Here is a 20615-nt window from a genome sequence, read left to right as displayed (position 1 = left end):
CCGGCCCTGCCGGCGCCGCTCATTGGCCGGGCCCCGCGCGCCGCTGGCCGCTCATTGGCCGGTCCCGAAGCCCCGCCCCTGAGCACGCGCAGGCGGTGTCCCACTCCCCACGCTTTATTGGCGCGCAACGAGGCCCCGCCCCCCGCCCAGCGCGGGAAAAGGCCACGTGCGACGTGTCCCCCCGCCCCTACAGCTCCAGGTGCACCCCGCTATAGGCTTTATCCACCGTCCACTCGGCCGGGGCTCCAGGCCCGGCCCCCGCCCCCGCGTAGCGCTCCATCATCTGCTGGAACTGCAGCTGCCGCAGGCGGTTGGGATCCACGTTGATCCAGTTGTTGGCGATCCACTTGGTGCCTTGGGTGACCAGGCAGCCCCCGTGCAGGGCGAAATCATCCAGCTCCCCCACCCAGCCTGCCGAGCAAAAAAACCCTGTTAGGAGGGGGCGAGGAGTGCTGCCAGGACTGCACGGGGAGTCACAGAAGCACCTTCAGGAGCTGGTTCCTCCTGGCACCCCTCCATCATGGTGCTCCCCCACCCTAGGACCTATGAGGAGCTCACCAGTGCACGTTCCCTGAGTGCAAAACACGTGCTGCCTCCCTGTCTCCACTCAGCACAAGGGGCTCTCTCAATCTGCATCACAGCTGCCGTTTATTATCAGCTCTTCCCCAAAAGGAGAGGCAGGGATGGAAGAGATGAGTGGTGCTGTTAGACTGCCCGTGGCAGCCAGAGGCTCATGACCATATTAGACATGCATGTCAGCAGTTCTAAGTGATCTCCTCTGTAAAGAGGTCCCATGGCTTTCCTGTGGCAGCCTTGCATCAGCAGCTGCCCTCCATTTAGGAACAATTTTGTAAAAACACAACAGGGTTCTTCTTACAGGAGAGTGATGGTCTTGATATTATCATCCAACAGCCCAAATGCTGTTCTTGTGGATTTTCTAGAGATGGGAACAGGCTACTCCCAGGGGAGCTGGGATGCCATACCCCTTCTTCCCACCACTGCTCAAAATCTGCCATCAAAACACTCTGGACTCATACTGGCCAGCAGCCTGGAAGATTCATATCAATCCCCCAGCCTGGCTGCCAGGGACAACTTTGCTGGACTTCGTGAGAAAAACAGACCCAAGGACATTTATCATCAGGCTGTGGCTGAGCTGTAAAGCAGGAGGTGGCCCCAAGCACGGCAGAGCCTTGCGCCGGGCGGGCTGTGCCCCCCTGAGCGGCAGAGCTGATGGCCGTGCCTTTGTCTACCTCACTTCCCCGCCCCCTTGGGCAACACCACATCAGTGAAACATTTTGAATTGCAGACCAAGTTCCAGCAGGAGTCTGAGCTCGCACAGCGGGATAGGAGGCAGCTGGCAATGGCTAGTGCAGCCAAGGTCTTTGTTTGCTAGCTAGTCCTGTCCCCTAAAGACAAAGACATCAGGAGCCACTGACCTACTGACTGTAAACAAAGGCCTTTCAGAGTCAGGAAGCTCCTACCCAGCTGGTGACAAGTAGACTCCACAGTTCCCACTAGCAGGCAGCTACCACCCTTTGGCTCTCAACTGAGCTCCCAGCAAGAAGATGACTGTCACCTCCTGCAGTCCTACCCCTCCCAAGGGCCTAATCTCAAAACAGGAACCTACCTTCTCCATCGGACAGGTAGTTGTACCAGAAGACAGCAGTGCCTTGCTGAGGCTTCACTCGCAAATTGCCCTTATCGCAGTTCTTCCGAGTATCTCGCAGGTCAATGTCGTTCTGGATCAAAGACTGGCAAGAAACCACAGAGAAGGTGTTGCAAATGGGGCTGGAACGAAGTGCCCACACTGGAGAGCCTCTGCTGCCAGCCATCATCCTGCCCTTTGCCTGAGCACAGGGATGGCTCGAGACTGGTGCTGGGCAGGACAGGGCTTTCACAACCCACCCTGAGAAGCCAGTTTCAGCCCCCCTGAAGTCCACGACCTGTTTCTGAACAGCCACCCATTCCTTAACACATTGCCTGACAGGAGCACAACATACCTGCCAAGGCTTAGTCAGAGGAAACCTGCCCAGACAGAAGTGAGCAGGACACGTGTCATGGCACTGTGGCCAACAGACCATCCCTCACACCTCTGAGCAGGGAGAGCTGCAGCTCTCTCAGCCCTGCACCTCTTCCCTTGGCCTCAGAAGGACACAGCTTCCTCATGCTCTAGCTACAAAGGCTAATGTCCACCAACCTCACACACCACACCACTGGTGAATAAAAAAATCCCAAGAAGGACTCACAGTTCCCAAGGGGTAACACGTAGGCGAGATTCATTTACCATCTCTTCGTACGTCCTGTTATCAGCTATAGGAAAGACTGTTTCTCCTCCCCCAGTCACGTTGTTCAGGTAGAACAGCACTGTCACATACCTGCAGGACAGAGTGGCTGTCAGGGGGACACAACTGGCACAGGAGGGGATGCCCAGGGGCTGTCTGTACCCTGCCCCTCCACCGTGCATACAGCAGTTCCTCCAACACATCACAAGATACATGATTCATATAATCCGCTCTTCTCCAAGGACAAGGACAACCAAGCAAATCCCCTCCTGCAATGCTGAGGGCGTTTCCAGCCTCAGGCAGGGATGGCCCACCAGCTCTGCAGGACCACTCTGCTCTCCTCGTGTGGACCCACAGATTCACCCACCTCCACCTCCAATCCCCTTCATGCCAGCGACCTCCAGAGCCGGTTTGTGAGCCCACCGAGCCCCCTGCGAGGCGAGGGGAAAGGGCTGCCCCACAGCTCTTCTCCGTCGCGCTCCAGACTTACCGGCAGGAGGTCTCGAAGGGGGCGCTGTCGTTGGCAACCAGCTTGGTGTGGCTGCAGGCGGTCTCGGGGAAGACGGGGCCGCTGTCCATGTGGGCATGGTAGTGCCCTCCTTGGTCATAGCGCACCACCTGGAGGGGCTCGCTGTGCTCCACGATCTCGGGGGGCAGGCGAGTCAGGCGCATTACCCTGGGGAAGAGGAGAGCAGAACAGGAAAGCACCATCACCCTGGTCGGCCGCTACTCCCAAGCACTGAATAAATCCAGAGAAAGGTAACCCCCTTCCTTCCCCAGCAGACCAGAGAGACGGATGGCCTGCAGCAAGCATTGCAAGAGATAACCAGGTCTTTTCTGATCTGTTGGACCATCAGCATCGGCTCAGAAAGTCCACGTCAAGTTTAATACAAACACCCCAAACCAAAGGGTGCATCTCCAGCAGGACTGCTCTTAGGAAGACTTTGCTTGCTCAGCAAGATCCCTTCTGTGTGTGTCCCTGGAGACTTCATGTGCCATCTCATCGCTTTTCTGAACTCCTGCACACCACTTACAGACCTCGGGGACAGTTAGCAAAGCACACGGCCCCTGCTGAGAGTGAAGGAGAGACTAGCTCTAGGAATATTCTTGTCACCTAACTCACCTTTCCCTGTCGCCTTTTCAGCAGCCTCTCCCCAGGGCAGAGGGGCACGGGAAGGGAAGTGATCAAGGAGACTGGAGCCCTCCTGCTCTGGGATTTTTCCGCTGCTACATCTGAGTTCATCCCCAAGGCAAGCAGGTACCTCTTGAGACCTGCCAAAGAACACTCAGAACTCTGAGAATCCGGACCAGTGAAGGGAGGGAAAGCGGCACCCAGGCAGGATGGTAAAGCCCCTCCAGGCACCGCATGGTCCCAGGGAGGACAGTAACAGCCTCCTTCAGCCCTGTGTCTACACATCCTTCTCACAGTGACCAACTGAAGAGTGTAAAAGCAGCATGCCTGTGTGTGCTGGCACGGAGAAGGTGGCAGCCATGGTCTGCTCTAATCAAGGCAATATGTGACCCCATTCTCCTGCTGGAATGTGCTGAAGAAAAGGAGTGGCCAACAGCCGCTTTCAAGCCTCGGGACAGATTTTAGCCACCCATGTTCTGGGCGAGGACCAGCACTACAAGAACAAGAGAGTCTTCAGCCAATTATCTGAAACAGCACAGCCAAACAATCTGGCCTGCCTGCTGGGTTTCAGTGCTCCCCAGTACCAAATCTGAGATGAAGGGAAAGGTAGGAGGTTCTCCCATTTGCCATGAGCTGCCCTGCAATGAGTGTGCTTGGAGGGTTAAACTCACTTGGCTTACTTGAGGTGAAGTCGTGCTTGTTAAAAAGTCAGCTCTGACAGACTTCAGTGAAATGCATGAGTAACTAAAACAAATGACAGTAACTGCTGGCACCCGGACAGCATTGGAAACGGGCAGTTTCTCCTAGTAAGCTCATTTACTAATTAGAATGAATTATTTCATATAATGCCAAGTCTTCTTGGTTTTATAGGGCTGTTCCCAAAAGTGAATGGAGACGCTGAAAGGCTTGATTTTTCTTTTTCCTTTTCCAGGGGACAATACCAATTCTTGTTCTAATGAAAACCTCCTCTCCCCTTTTCACGTCTGTGTTCAGGGCTCTTTATACTCCAAGGACTTTCACGCAATTAGGAAGTGTCAATATCAGGGAGTTTGCCACTGCCTCTCCCAGCACAGGTGGTGCTGGTGCCCCCACAAACCCACCCACCCAGCTCCTACCTTTGCCGTACTGCTCTCATCACCTGGTGAGCCCCCTCACCCTGGTACAGCCAGGTGTGCTGGCTGTTGCGCACCAGGTCGCTCATCTTCACTTTCTGGCTTCCCATGTACTTGTGGAAATCACGGATATTCAGTTGTTTGAACTCCTCCAAACTCAGCACACCTAGAGGAGGAGAGGAAAAGCTGGCTGACTCTGGTGTAGGTATAACAGGTCTGGGCATCCTCTACCTGGAGAAACCATCAGCTGGGAGCACTGCAGGAACTGCCTTCCTCAGACAAACCCCACGGGGGCCACCACTGCACCCACCACAGGCTGCACCCTGTGTGGCAGGATCACAGACCCCAGCGGTGGGCAGGCAGCAGCCTGCAAACGTGAACCCTGGGGTGCTGTGCAGGGTTAGGACTGGGACAGGCAAAGTACAATTTTGAACTTTAAAAAGCTCCTAAACCACACAAACCAATCCATCCAAAGAGAGGAACAGCCACTGCAGTTCTGACACAGGCAGTGCCACAGCTAAAAAGCCTGCACCACCTGATGCCTTGGGGCTTATTACTTAGGTACTTCAACAGACACACTTAAGAGCAGAGTGGGACACCTCAGACCACATTTTCTACAAGACCCTGCATGGTAATTTTAAAAAGCTGAACCCCAAACAAGTTGTATATTCTTCTGCATTTGTGTAATTGCAAAACATGAGCAAGAAATATAACAGGGCAGAAGTAGAAGTAACAGAAAAGTGAGAGGTAAAAAGTGCTTTCTACTGAAACAGGTACTTCTTGTTTGCAACTACTCTTGTTTGGATTTGGCAAGAGATGGACTTCTACCTTTCTCAGCTTCAGAAAAAGCCTCACATTGCTCGTTTCCCCTTTCTGGGGAAGGAGGAAGCCCTGCACTGGGGACCAGGCACTGGAGCGTGCGGAGCTGCAGTGCGGCAGCCGGGGCTGCTCTGGTGTCAGCTCTGCTCCCTGGGCACACTGCACTTTCCTGCAGGAGGAAGGACCAGCCACCAGGGCCAGCCTGGCACAGTTCCTCAGGTCCTCAGTGGTCATGACCGACACATCCACACCATTATTATTTCCAGTCTCTGTCCCCACTTCCCCTTACTCCACGGGGTCTTTGATGAGGCAGTGCCGCATCCAGGTTGCGACCTGATCTCTCGGTGTCACGTACCAATCTAACAACAAGAGAAGCAGCTCTCTGGAAGCAAGGTCCTGCCAAGAGCACTTTAACAGGACCTTTCATTTGTTAATGTCCGGAAGAGTGGAAAAGCCACTGAGGACTCAGCCACCAGCTCCCGCCCCTGCCAAGAACGCCAGCGGCCGCAGGAGTGGGACACGGGGTGCCCCCGGATATTTCAGCATTCACAAGGGTACTGCTTCCACGTCAAGCAGCTCCTCCTGGGCAGCTCTCAATGCCAGTCACTGGAAGAGAGCATGCAGAGCCTGTGTGTTCACTTAATTTGATTAGGAAATTGAGAGTTCCTTAATTGAGGCCACTCTAATTAGAGCAGCAGAGGTTAGAGTGTATGTCCGGACCAGCAGGAGCCCTTGGGAGACCAGAGGCAGGAGGGACAGAAGTGGCCTCATGGAATACAGAGTTTCCAGTGGCAGAGAGGGGGCTCAGCAACAAGACCACCTTCACCTCCACTTATCCAGCCCTCTCTTGCCAGTGACACAGCGTTCCCAGGCTGCTGCAGAAGTCTCCCTGAAAATAGGGGATTCTAGAAGGTGCACCTAAAATCCAGCAGACCATGGGAGCAGAAGCACACCCTGAAGGTCCTGTTACTGCAGGGCATGAACCAAGGCAGATCTGACGGGGGAGAGGGACTGCAGGGCTGTGTCCTAGTCCTGCTTCTGGCAGAGCCAAGAGCAGGCAGTGGAATTAGTCTGCTGCTAGACTGGAAACGAGGGGGCAGGAGTTATTTTCCTTTGAAGAACACAGCTGGAGAGGCAGGCCTGGGCAGGGACACGGCTCTTGCTCTGCCCCGCATGATTTTGTGAGACATCCAGCGTGCTGAGGGCAAAAGGATTCCTGTGGAGCTGCTCTTACCATTCCCATCAGGATCAGCCTTGACTGCACTGTACATCTCCCGGATGTTTTCTGGGGTCATCCACCTGCCATTCCCAAGCCGGGTGTGGGTCAACACCTGAAATTCAAAAATGGATCAGCACCAGGCACTGGTTTCTTGTACTAGTGAAACCTCAGAGATTCCCTGCTTGAGGCATGGTGGGATCTCCTCTGCAGAGCATCAGCCAGCCAGGCGTCAGTACGTCTCTGCAGAAAGAAGACTGCAGTGACAATCATCTGGCAGCCACACACAGTGTGTGGCTGATGAGTGCTGTTATTTCCAGTTTAGGTCATGGCAAATGACTGCTGGGACTCAGTTAACCAGTCATGAGATGGAGGGGGCACAGCTCTTCTAGCAAAGGGAAAGTAAAGCTCCTGATGATAACGGTGAATGCTTTTACTTCTCCAAGATAAGGGCCTGGAACAAAACACTTCCTTTCCATGTGGACAGGGAGATGCAGTATCCTGGAGAGCTCTCAACAGGCTCTGACCTCCAGAGAAAGGAGCCTTGCCCTGGCAATTCCTCATATCCCACATGTGCTGCCCACACATCCCCAGCTCCACCTGAAAGGGGAGGGTCATCCTGGAACTGTGACACCTGCCCTGTTGCTCAGGGCCAGGGTTCTGCAGAGCTGTGCACGAGGTGCTCATTGCCCCCCAGAGTCACCAGTAGGGGTGGTTTTGCTGATGCCTGGTCAATTGAGCACAGTCTGTCCCCACAGGCTGCACAAAAGCTACAAATTCACCTCCCAGGGACATCAGCAAGAGGAAACCATGGCACAGGAACATTTTACCCAGCATCTTCAAAACTCACATCTCCTGCCAAGGACTGTTGCTACTGCACAGTAGCATGACAACTGCTGCAGGTTTCCCCAGAAACTGTCATGCTGAAGGCCAGGACAAGTCTTGAGATATAAAATTAAGCAAATACTGATGGGTATGTACTGGGGTCTGGCCCTGCCCAGCACACAGATGATTGAAAGACCATCTGAGGAGGGGACCACCTACAGGGTCCCCCAGCAAACCTCCCCTGCTCTCTCCCGCACTCTACCTCTTTGAGCTGCAGCTGCCCATCCTGATTGTGGTCCAGCAGATTGAAAATGTCCATCTGGCTGATTTCTATCATTTCCATGGCTTCCTCATAGTCATCTGTCGGCAGGATCTGGCTCTTCTGCAGCCCCTTCAGCTGTGCCAGATGGACGATGAGCTTGCACTCCTCCTCTGACAGGAAGTCAGGAATTTCTGCAGCAAAAGTATGAGCAGCAAGAGACTGAGGAACTGTTAGATGGGACCTCCTACCGATGGCAGACCACTCGGAAGACAAAAAAACCCCAAACAAACAAGGTGTGTGTGTGGCAATTTAGAAACTGCCTAAGTTTGGGACTTTCAAACACATCCAGCCTTCCACCAGGAGAGCTCTCAAAGAGCACACACCTGAGGTGGGTATTTTTACAGCAGCAATTCCTAAATGTTTGGATCCGGAGGTCAAGCCCTTAAAGTCTCTTACAGATACCACAAAGGACAAAGGAGTGAACAAACACGTGCATATCACCGTGTATTATCACTTCAAAGGTGACATGTGGATCAGGATCTGGGAATGGCTGCCCTTCAGGAAGGCAGGACAAACCTCTGCTGTGGGCAGTGGAGATGGCCAAGGGTTTCAGGCTTCCTTCCTCTCCTGTGGAGAGGACAGCACTTTGCACAAAACCAAACACCTTTCAGGGGAACACCTTTCAGGGGAACCTGGCACAGTGCTCTGCCATGGAACTCACACAGCAAGGGGACAACTTCCAAACTTAGTCCCACTCATTCCCATGACCCCTCACTAAGAATGATCTTCAAATGCAATATTGAAGGGGAAGATACTGCACATGGCAGGTGCCACACTCCACACCCCAGCAGCAGCCTGGTGACACCAGCTTTCCTTTGCAGCATGACACCAGCAGCAATCAGGCAATACCAGGATCCCAAGAAAATTTAAATGCAGGGAAACTCCCTGGTGACTATGAGGCCAAGAGACTTCCAGCTGCATGGTGCACTGGGCGTACGCTTGCAAAGGGCTGGTGAGGTCCTGCTCCACAACACAGTGACACTGTGGCCCAGCAGGTTGAGAAGATCCTTCTGCCTGATGTCTGTCACTGCTACAGGGATCTGGTTACCAGCTGCTGAGGCTTCTTTTGAAGAGAGAAAGAAAACCCACCAAAGGAGGAGAGGCTCCTAGGCCCCGCTCTGGAAGTTAGTTACTTCCATGACCTTACATCAACCCTATCGGCTCGAACTGTCAATAAGCAGTTGGCTTCTTGCTAAGGACAGACCAGAACTAGCCCTGAGACGTTCCTGGGAAGCCCTAGAACACAAGGCAGCAGCTGTATCCGTAACATCCTGCGAGGAAACAATTTCCGGCACCGGCTCCTTGTGCCAGAGGATCCTTCGGAGCCGGAGCTTCCGCTGGCCCGTTTGAGCCTCGTGGCACAGCACCAGGACCGAATGAACCGCGCGCGCTGGCAGGCAGCATCCCAGCACTTCCAGTGCCCCAAACTGGGCTACAGTAATGACGGCTTCTGGAATCTTAATTACGTGCTGGAGGAAGGGCAATCCTGCTCTTCAGCGGTAGTGATGGGATTTTGTAATGAAGGGGAGGTTCTGCTGAGCTGGAAGCTCTGTCAGGCTGGGAGGTGAGGGGGCTTCCAGCTGGGGGCTGCTAATCCCCTCTGCAAACAACCTGGCTTCACAGTTGCAAATGAGTTCCTCTCTACCCCTCAGCTCTCTGAAACAGTTAACTTCTGGCTGTGAGACCATCCTATCTCTCTGCCTGCTCAACAATAGATCCAGCTAAACAAATGCCTCCTAATTGACTTTGAGCAACACTTGATTGCTTTTAGAAAAAACAAAAGAGAGGAAAACATTGGGGTTTATGAAATAATGACTAATCCTGGAGCAAGAGAAAGGGGATGGGGTTGGAGCACTGGTGTCAAACAGAGATTCAATCTCAGCTGAAAGAGCCCCAAGACACATAGGCCAAGTCATTCATCCCTCCCCAACTGTCCTCATTTCCACACCTGCTGATCTGAGCCAAACCCCTGCTAAAATCCAAACAATCGGGGCTGCTGGCAAATGAAAATTGGAGCATTGTCTTCCCCATGAGGGCTCCGAAAGGGCTGCACATAATGAGGATGGATTGACAGAGAGGTGGCTCCTAGGCTATAAAAGGCGTCCCCCAGTCCGCGGCAGCTCAGTTCGGGTGCAGCGCCCACCCGCTCCCAGCTGGTCCCGTGGCTCCCAGCATGGTGACAGCCCGCCGCAGGCACCCCTCCAGCTCGGGGGGCCCATGGCTGCTGGGGCTCCTGGCCCGCCTGCTGCTCTGGGGCTCCCCTGGAGCCTGGGCGAGCTACCTGAGGAGATCCTCCAGCTGCACACCCATCCCACACCGCATGGCCTTGTGCTACGATATCGGCTACTCCGAGATGAGGATTCCCAACCTGCTGGAGCACGAGACCATGCCAGAAGTGATTCAGCAGTCATCCAGCTGGCTGCCTTTGCTGGCCAGGGAGTGCCACCCAGATGCTAGGATTTTCCTCTGCTCCCTCTTTGCACCAATCTGCTTGGACAGGTAAGAGGATTTTACAAGTTATTTCAGCTGTAGCAAGTAACACTCCCCAGATGTGCAACTGCATTTGCCTCCCAAGAGAAGGCACATGCAGTGTGATCCCTGCAGCCCCCAAGAAGCTGTGCTGCTCCTCTCGGCCAGGGGTAATTGGATTACCCAGTGGGGACCTTCCCTCTGAAAGTGAATCATGAGCATTTCATCTTACAGGAGCATAGACATTAAATTCCCTGCTCTAGGTTTTCCTGCTCTCCCACCCCAGCTCTGCTGCCATCTCCCCGTAGCTGCTGGTGTTCACTGGCTTTGCCTCCCACCTCCCTGCATCCCCCTTCCCAGCTCCCATCCCGGCCATTCAGGGGCTTCCTCAGCCCCACAGTGCCAGCATCAGAGAGAAACCCTCAGTAGCTGCTAACAGGTATTCAGTTAGGCACCTGCAAATGTAAGCAGTCTTTGCACAACTAGAGAAGATGTCTGGATGGGAGAAGGGCTTCTGGCAGCAGCCTCATCTCTCCCATCCTCGGAAAGTTTTGGTTTGCTTCCTGGGCATGAACGTTCTAAAGACATCAGAGACCCCAAAACAGCTCTGCCAGCACTACGGTGTGCAACACAGCCCCGTGGGGCAGCAGCAGGGTGCCAGGGCTTGACCCTCAGCCTGCTCCCAGACACAGAGGTGCTGCAATCCCCATCCCCTCCCCAGGCTCATCTACCCCTGCCGCAGCCTGTGCGAAGCCGTCAAGAGAAGCTGCGCGCCCGTCATGGCCTGCTATGGGTACCCCTGGCCCGAGATCCTCAACTGCAACAAGTTCCCTGAAGATCATGAGCTGTGCATCACAGCAGTCTCCACAGATGAAAATTCCTCAAGCAGGAGAAGTAAGGGCTTGTTTGTTTTTTTTTTTTTCCACGTATGTTTTCCTGTATGTAACACTGAAAGTTGAGAAAAGGCCTATGCCTTCTTTGTGGTCCTAGGGCTTCTGCTTTTAAGCTATATTTAAAAAAAAAAACAACAAAAACCAACAAAAAAGTAATTTAGAAATCTTAGTTTTGTTCTCTCTGGGCACTCCACCACGTCTAGAAAATCAGCGTGAAGTTGACTGCAGCTTGTTCCCCTCTCCACTGCATTCATGATCTCCCCGGGTGCCATCAGACCACACGGGGTTTGGGGCAGGGGGAGGGAGTCGCTGTCAAAGCCTGAAACTCAGGCACAGCTTGTGAGCAGGCTCCAGGCAGAGAGATCTGCTTCCAGCAGAGCTAAGGAGCTGCAGCCCTGATCTTCCAGCTGTGTCCAGGGTTTAAATAAACATGCAAAAAGAAATGTTTTGCAAACCCTCTTTTAAACATTAGGAAACACCACAAAGGGGCATAAGCCTCTGCAGGCATGAGTTACACAAGAAAAAAATCTTCAAGATTGAAAGATTAAATTAAACACCCAGATGCTGATGAGCACTGGAGGGGATTCAAGAGCAGTTAACGGGAGAAGAGACGCCACATTTCAGCATCACTGGATGGAGTCTGGCCATACAAATGGCTTTACACTTTCATCCAAACTAGGAGACCTTCATTAAGCATTTTGACTGCTGCTTTCACATGCAGCAACACACACAAGCCTAAACAAAGCCCAACAAGCAGCATCTGCCCCAGCCACAGAATGGAGAACTTCACATTTCCCACGCTGGCAGCCTAAGCTGTCCCTTCAGAGACTGGGCAGCTTGGGAGGAAGCACCACTCCGAAAGAGCAAGCCAGCACGTGCAGATCTCAAAACTGCATTATGCCTTTTCCCATGAAGGGTGTTACAACCAAATTTCTGTTGCAGCAGTGCCCCGAGCCAGCTGCAAGGACTGTGAGCTGGAGGAGGCCAGCACTGCCAGGGAGATCCTGGAAAACTTCTGTGCCAATGATTTTGGTGAGTATCCCCCTTGCCAAGTAGTGGCAAGGACAGAAAGTGGCTTTGCCATAACAAACTGACTTGGAGAACTGCAGCTTTTACAGCAAATCACAGGGGTTTTCAGGCCCCAACTTACCTGTTTGGTAGCAGAAGGGCCCAGCTGCAGGCAGCACCAAAGGTGAAGACCTGCTTTATTTCTGTGGGCTCTGATTTGGTTTTTGTCTGTGGCTGCTAAATACAAGCAGTACTCTGGTTTTCCCTTGGAGACCAGTATTATTTCAATCAATGCCCATAAAAAACGTTAGCAAACTCCATGTTAGCTGTATCAAACTTCAATACTGTTGTTCTAGAAACGCCACTCTCCCTCTCCAAGCCCAAGCAGGTGGCCATGCTCCATTAGCTGGCAGGAAGCTTTCAAGGTAGTGTTCTGAATTCAAGCACACAACAGTAATAAAAAAAAAGAAGTTGAAAGTTCTGGGCAGCTGGCAGTCATGTAACCTGCTGGAATCCCAGCTCAGAGAGAAGTCAAGTCATTTGCACAAGACCTGGACTTTGATGCATCCACTTGCTCATGCCCCTGCTCCCTACAGGGTTCCTGCCCCTGCAGCAGTGCTGATACGCCTTCACCACTCATGAAAAAAGCAGGGTGAGAATGTGTTCAGTACTGGAAACTAACCCCAAATGGGAACTCTTACAGGTTCACTGAATTACAAGAGCCTGGATGGAGGCACTACCACATGGCAGAAACAGCCCCATGTTGGCTGTGTGTTGTGAGCAGGTAAAAGCTATGAAAAGTAAACAGAACTAACAGCTCTTTTTTCAACCCCTGCAGCAGTGAAAATCCGAATCCTGAGGAAGAACTCGACCACCACCATCTCAGACTTCGACCTGGACCCCTCCAGGGTGGAGGTCCTGAAGCATGGCCCGCTTCTCAGGACCGAAATCCCCGCCACGCTCCAGCAGTGGCTGGACATAGATGCTACCTGTGTCCACAACATCATGAGAGGCACTCATAGTGGGGTCTTCGTTGTAAGTGGTGAAGTACAGAGTGACCAAGTGGTGGTGAACAAGGCCTATGCCTGGCAGAAGAAGAACAGGAGCCTGCACCAGGCAGTGAGGAGGTGGAAACATCACCGCTGTCCTGAACAGGCTGGCCGGAAGGTCTGAGAAATCTCAGTTCCAACAATAAGAAACTGCTCCCTTCCCCGTGGCTAGAATACTCCTTTCCCAGGCAGTTGGTGTTCTGGAGATGTACAGTCAATATTTTCATGTGATTCAAGGTGGTCACAGTTGACAGGCAGGGCCTCCCTACAGATCCCTGTTATATGGAGAGAGCTTGAGGATGCACATTAACATATTCCTCTCACAAAGCTCTTAACATCCAGGACTTGGGATGGATGGCTTTGTGTCAGATTCAATGTCACAACAAAACTGAACTGAACTCTTCAGGTGAGCTTAAATGAGGAGACCTTTAATAACAGTTCCTTCTAGTTCTCATCATCAAGGGTGATTGCCATTTCAGCTTAATTATTTGACCCTGAGACACTCATGCTGCCCAAGTGCCTGCTTGCTTTCTATCCAGAGGGATTACATGAAGGTGTCTCTGACTGCTGCGTGATGCTTTTTGTGTAATGGAGCAAATACTTGGCTTCTGAAGAGCCTAGGGTGAATTAAAGGGATAGAGAAATCCACCCTGGCAGTGCCTGCCCCCTTAAAAAAAGAATGCTGAACTCAGCTCCTGAGCAGTCACTCAGACTGTCCCTTCAGCTTGCTGATGAGCACCTGCACAGGTAAATGCAGCTGTTCTCGAGCAGGACAGGCACAGAGCACAGGTAGTTCAGGGGTTCAGCTTAACAGGGAAAACAACATTTTAACATCAGAAATTCCTTTTGGATCAAAAGATTGTGGTAACTGGGGAACTCCTGAAGATACCACAGAGCCTTGAGAAAGCAGAGCAGGAGAGGAACACCAGCTGCTGAAAGCTCTGCTTTGGTGTGCAACGGCAGCTTCGATTTGCAGTTCTAAGATGGGGGCAGAAGAAACATTACACACCCGTCTGGCCTTCCCCCTGCACGCCAGCAAGGCAGAAAACGTGGCAAAACCCAGTCCCACCGAGTTCTCTGCAGCTCAGTCTCTCTCCCAAGTTAAGAAGGGACTGTAATTCCCTCGGGGTCCACACAGCTACAGCTCCACGCTCCAGACCACAGAGCAGAAAACAGCAAATCAGAAATCAACTCGGACTTCTGCTGCCTTAACAAAGCACCACCCGTGGAAAGTTTTCTACGCTGGATTAAACTTGGGACTGAAATAAGGGGAAAACCAGAGAAATACCTTCTGCCTTTCGCGCATGTCGCCTGCAGTCTCGGTTTGTGGCAGAGCCACCCGCTCTGATGGAGACACATTGCCTCCCTGTGCTCGTAAAACACAACAACAACGTCTCCTCAGATGGGAGCGTGGGCTGACAAGCGCTCAGACACTCACCCTGACATTCGTGCAGTGATTACTTCTATTCCCCGAGGCTCCAAAGAAAAACACAGCGAGGTTTCCTATTTTTATTCCTCCCTACTGCCCTGTCTTGCAAACTGCCGCCCAATCCACAGAATCCACTGCCAGGTGGTCCCTGCAATGGCAGCATCTCCTGAACAGACTGCCTTTGGAAAACACAACAGAACACATAAAAGCTCTGAAGGTTGAAAAGGCTTTGTCTGGTATTTGTTTTCCATTAACAGGATTATTTGATTACCAGTGTTTCCTAACTAAAAAGTGCACAGATGGTCTGATTTACAAGATTTAGGAATGATGTGTCACAGCCTGGGGGGGGGGGGGGGGCAGGAAAATAGGGCAGGGATTTTTTTCATAGCTGCATGAAATACACTTGGGTTCAACGCAGATGACTTACTCACATTTAAAACTCAAACCATATGTGGCACCCAGTGCCATGCTCCAAAGCACAGAGCTCACATTAAACCATTAATGACCCATCCACTGCTGTAGCCCCAGCGGAGCCTGCTCTGCTGAAAGCCAAGATCACAGACCAACCAGCCCCTGGTTTCCTGAAGTTGTCTCTCCCACACCTCAACACTTGGTGTTAAGTAAAATCTCCAGGAATTTAAGAGTCTTTCTTTGCTATTGACTTCTAGGTTTGTCTAACACAACCAAGTTGAATACACACTTCCAAGAATTTAAACCGCAGAGATGTAAGGCATTAAGAGTGTCAGGGTTATTTTAAACCAGTTGATTTAGATTGGCACTGTTTGCATAGACAGAGAAGTCTCTGGAAGTCTTTGAAAGTCCGAGCTGGCTCCTGGCAGGTTCATCCGGGAGATAAGAGCTGTCTTGTATCTTGCAGGTTCTAAATAAGGGACTCCCTATCAGAGGACAAAGGAGAAGAGACTTGCTTGGCATCTCAAATGCTGGATGCCCCTCGCTGTCCATGAGACCATCCTCAGGGAGCAGAGCTTCCCCCAGAATCAGTGGAGGTGCCAGGGTGATAAGTTAAAAGTTGTGGGACTAGTATTGCCAGGACCGACCTGCCTTTTATCAACTCCAGCACCTTCCTTGCCAGGATTAACTTTTTAACTGAAGCAGCATCAGGAGGGAAGAGAAGCTGGAAGTTTTCCTGAGGGAAAATCAGAGCAATTGCCCCACACCGTGGCTCTGGTAATGATGTCAGCTTTGTGAATGCTGTGGGGTGTCAGTTCCAGGTTAGTGTGTCTGTTTCCTAAATGTCAGACAGAAATCTACTTGGAAATTTGCAAACCACAAGTACCACATATGTAGAAATGACAGAACTGTGTATATATGTGTCTTCCAGATACTTACTGCATTAAAGGAGTTTAAAAAAAAAGCTATCTGATTTATGGGCAGGCCTTCAGTGTCTATCACCTATTTGGAATCAGAAAAAACCCTCTTAAATTACTGAGAAAGCACCTCATGAAGACTCTCAACCCTATCTTCTCAGAGACAACAGGTTTTCTCTGACTTTGTAGTAGGAATTCTGTTGTCATCTGTCCCAAAAGATTCATTTTTATATTCTCATTGGATTTCCAGAACAGAGAGTTCAATTCATGAGGCTTTACCAGTCACAGCAAAAATCAGAAAAAGGTAAAGAAGCTTTTTAAAATACCTGGAAGACCAATGTTGTGTGGTTGTGTATCAGAGCAGCCAGAAATAAAGATAAATCTAGAACAGGATGCAGAATGGTGGAAGACATTAAGTCTATCAATTCTGGTATTCATGTCCTCAGCACTGAAGCACCAACACTAAATTGCTTTATTACTGTTTATTACCAAAACTTTGGGGATCTCTGATCCTTTCCTAATACTGAGCAGCTCCTTCAAGGTCCTCTTCAGTGATCTTCTGCCTATTCACAGTATTTTAAAGAGAATCTGAAAAACCTGGAAAGGTTAATCCTCCAAATTCTTCTAAACAGGCCATCTGGAACAAGCGACCTCTGCAAACACTCTACCCAGACACCTCCAACAAATCCACTCTATAACGCAGCCCCGAGGAAGGGAACAGGCCCGAAGTCCTTTTCCCCGCGCGGGTGTCTGACAGCAGCGGTGCCAGACCCACCCTCTGGCCCCCGTCAGGCCGTGTCCCCCGCACCGGAGACCCCCCCCCGACCCGCCTGCCAGGATCCCCGGGCTCCCACCGGCCCGGTACCGGGGGACGGCCGGGCTGTCACCCCGCGGAGGGGCCGAGCCGCCCGCCCGGGATGCGCCGCTGCCCCGCCGGCGGGGGCAGGGGGCCGGCGGGGCCGGTACTCACCGAAGAGGAGCGGCTTGAGGCTGAGGGTGCGCACGGTGTGGGCCCGGCCCGGCACCAGCTCCACCCGCTGCGTGTGACCCACCTGCGGGGAGAGCAGCGGTGAGCGCCGGCCCCGCGCTCCCGGCCCCAACCCCCCCCCGCCGCGGCCTTGCCTTGATGCCTTCCAGGCGCGGGAGGGCGCGGGCGGGCGGCGGCGGCGGCGGCGGGGGGGGGGTCGGCGGCGGGCGGCCCGCCGGTCTCTCCGGCGCTGAGATGCACGAAGAGCAGCAGCCCCAGCACGTTGAGGACGTAGAGGTGGGCGAAGACCATGAGGACGAGGAAGTAGGGCCGCGAGCAGACGGGTCGCGGGCGGCCCCCGGGCGGGCCGGGCAGCGGGGGCCCCTCCGCGCCCTCCGCCCGCGCCGCCGCCATCGCGCCCCGGCCCGGCGCGTCACCCCGGCAACCGCGCGGCGTGCGTGCTGCGTCACCGCGCGGGGGGCGGGGCCATGGGGGGGCGGGGCCGCGGCGGTGGCGGGAAGGCGCGCGGGCACCGCGCTCCCTGCCCCCCCCCCCCAAGAAGAGCCGGACACCTCCGAGGTGAGAAAAGTCACCATTTATTTGAACTGCACCCCGGGCGCTCTGAGCCCTCCCTGCCCCTCCCCAGCGCCTGCGAAGAAAAGCGAGGGGGCCCCCCAGCCCTGTCGGGGTGCAGCACAGCCCCCCGGCACCGCCCCGCAGCCCGGACCGGGCGGGGGAGAGGAGAGGGATTCCCAGAAGGAGCACCTCATTTAAACATAAAGTTCTGTTTTGTTGTTGGTTTTTTGTTTGTTCGTTTTTTGTTTTTGTTTTTTTTTTCACCCGCTTAAAAAGTCTAAAATCGAAGAGTGCAAGACTAGAGCACAGGAGCCTCCTGCTGCCCCGGCCCCCCGCGGGCAGGGCAGCAGTCATGCAGTTTATCCCATCAGGAGAAAAATGTTTGTTACAGTCTGGGAAGCCTGAGGACTATCAGAGGTGAGGCAGCCAGTGCACTGACACAAGCTGAAATGGCAGTGTGGGATGCATCTGGAGGGAACTGGAAACAAGTGCAAAAGAGAAAAAAAACCAACAGAGCACACATGCCACATCTGCAGCAGAAATGCACCAAAGGGAACTAGTACCTCAGGATTAATGGCTCCTGAGGCACTTTCTAGTCACCTACATTCAAGTAACCTGGCAGACTCCAGTAGGGCCGTGTACCAACTGGGGGGGAGAAAGCCCAGCCTTGTCTTCTGGCACTGAGAACTCCCAGTTTCCTTCTTGCCACCTGCCTCTTCAGCAGGTCCAGACACTTCCCACAAAGAGCCAACACTCCCTGTGCTCTGCAGGTTTTGTCTTGGCATCTACAACTTTCTGTACAACAGCAATACAGGAGGTCACCCTGCCTGGGCTGCAAAAGCAAGATAAGTCCTGCTGTGTTCTCAGAGAGTGTAGAAACAGGGTTTGTGCATGCAAACCAGGAATTTCACCACTGTCAGAAAGGGTGTTTTGTTTTCTTTGAAAATAAACAACTGCTGACAAAGCTCTGATTTCAGAAACCCAGAAAGAATTAGGGGACACACTGTGCAAGATGTAATTCCTGTTCCTCAGCCAAGCATCTCAGCAGTCTGTTCAGGAGGTTTGGCCACAGCTATAGAGCAGAGCTTGTCTGCAAACAAGGATTCATAGCAAAGCATTTTGTGGAGGCACGAGAGAGGGAGGCAGGGAGACAAAACCCTATTCTCATCTAGCTCTCAGCTGGACAATTATCTAACAGAAGTGGGAGTTGTTTGGGATTAGGAGGCTCCACATACCTGTTCTGCGAGAGATGAGGTGTTATGCTAGTTACATTTAGGCAAGAACACCAGCTTTTAGCCTCATTAGTACTTTGCATGTTACATTTTTAAAGAACAGTTAAAACACTGGTTCTATGCACTGCAAACTGCTGGGTCTCAGCAAGGCCTCCCCTGCACTGCCCCTTCCCCTGTGTCCTGACTTTGACAATCATTTGGGAGGGGGAGAGGGACTGACCTTTTAGAATTTATCATGAGGAAGGCACAAAGAGCTGCTACTGGGAGCAGAGGAGATCCACAAGTCAGGAAGCAGTGGCTGGAGCAAGGACTATGGCTCCAGCCTAGAGGAGAGCCAGAACGGGACAGAGCAGGAACACAAGGAGTGACAGCTGGGGAGCTCTCCTGTGCAGCCCCGCTCCCAGAAACCATGGACTCTCTCCCAGCCTCACTCCTGGCTCCAGCCACCTCTCTGCAACTCTGCTCTGCCCTCAGCTGCTTCTCTTGTAACTCCACTCCCCTGCCAGCAGCTCCTCGGCAGTGTATTCCCCTGTTCCTGAGGATGCATCCCACACCAGGAAAAGGCCTCTCAGTTTGAAAATTTCTGCCGTGTACAAGCATGGCCACAGCATTACCTCCTACAGCAGCTACTCCTCTTTTAAACTCATGCATCTCTCATCTAGGATCCATCTGCTCCTTTTTATGTGCTGCAAATACTTGGCTCACATCTCAGGTACATGAAAAAGGCTCCAGCAGCCAAGGCAGCTTATTCTGACATGCAGGAATTTAGCGCTTTTGCCCCCCTTCAGTTCAATCTCTATCAAGTGACATAATGTAAGAGCAATAGAGCAACAGGGATGCAGCAAAGGCAACACTTCCACATACAGCATGGAAGAGAATCCCATGAGCTCCCTGCAGAGGTGAAGAATTCCTCAGATCAGACTCCAGCTCCACCTCACTGGTTGCAAACATATTCCTGGTACAGGTGACATTCATGGCTGTGAAATCTGAGCAAGTGGCCTGCCTCCTGTAGCAAACAGGCAAGCATCAGCAGTTCAGTAACCTTTTTCATGTTAACCCCTACTAAGATGAACTAGGTTTTCATATTTTTATTTTAGTGTATATTTTACATTAGAAAAAAGAATGTTAATAAAAAAGCTCCACATGCTCCTAACAATCAATTTTCTGGTAAGTCCCTACCAGTATGAATACTAATATACAAATAAATTAATTTTGCTAGTTAATTTTCTGCCTGGCTTGGTGCAGGCTCTGCACAAGCAGCACACCTGTATTCAAGTGCCCATCCACATTGCCAACATGTGCCAGGGAGTGTGTTGTACATTATCTTTCTTTCTCATAATGTAGCAGTGTTTAGTCTCACCTTGATGAATGGGATCAAATTTTCTCTGCCATGTTACCCAGCAGACACAAACCATCTTTACCAGGCTGCATGGCACTGCTATAACATGGGTTGTTTCACTCTGCAAAAGCCCCAAGCCTTGATTAACAAGTGTGTAACTACTATTCCCTCATCATTCACTTTGGCAATACAACACCCTCCCCACAAAAACAAGTAAAGCAAAAATCTACATGGAAGACCTAAAATTCATAAAATGCAGAATCTGACCTGACTCCAGGCATATCTGTCCAGTGTTAACCTGGTCTCTCCCCTACAGTTCCTCTCTTCGCTATCGTTTGTGTAGCAGGATTTTGTGCAGCTGATTTACAAGAAAAGAGATGCCATGTGTAATCACACTAAACCACAGCCACTGCTGGTCCTGTTGGGTCAGACACGGCAGAAGCCACCCTTAACACCAGCCACTCTCCTCGTGCAATGCCAGTGCTGCAATGCCCTGGTTAAAGGAGCATTGGGAAATCTAGCTGAGATAATTTGTAACCTCCTTCAGTGCCTAGGAGGATTTTTGGGTCAGAGGAAGGGGGGGGGGGGGGGGAAAGCCCATTAAATTTACAAGCAGA

The 20615-nt window shown here is 52.2% G+C and overlaps 1 protein-coding gene across 1 annotated transcript; it reads right to left on the bottom strand.

Annotated features, from left to right (window-relative positions):
* Window positions 1-104: 104 nt before the first annotated feature.
* P4HTM (prolyl 4-hydroxylase, transmembrane) lies at window positions 105-17278 on the bottom strand. Its single transcript, XM_051627770.1, is given in 10 exon segments — window positions 105-411; window positions 1628-1751; window positions 2285-2375; window positions 2773-2958; window positions 4530-4692; window positions 6580-6676; window positions 7649-7839; window positions 16855-16936; window positions 17007-17058; window positions 17060-17278. Coding segments are annotated over 10 exon segments (1416 nt in total). The 5' UTR covers window positions 17266-17278; the 3' UTR covers window positions 105-187.
* Window positions 17279-20615: the final 3337 nt, after the last annotated feature.

Source organism: Apus apus, chromosome 9, assembly GCF_020740795.1.
Source record: "Apus apus isolate bApuApu2 chromosome 9, bApuApu2.pri.cur, whole genome shotgun sequence".
NCBI lineage: Eukaryota > Metazoa > Chordata > Aves > Apodiformes > Apodidae > Apus > Apus apus.
Note: the sequence above shows the minus strand (reverse complement) of the source record. Positions and strands in the feature narration are given on the sequence as shown.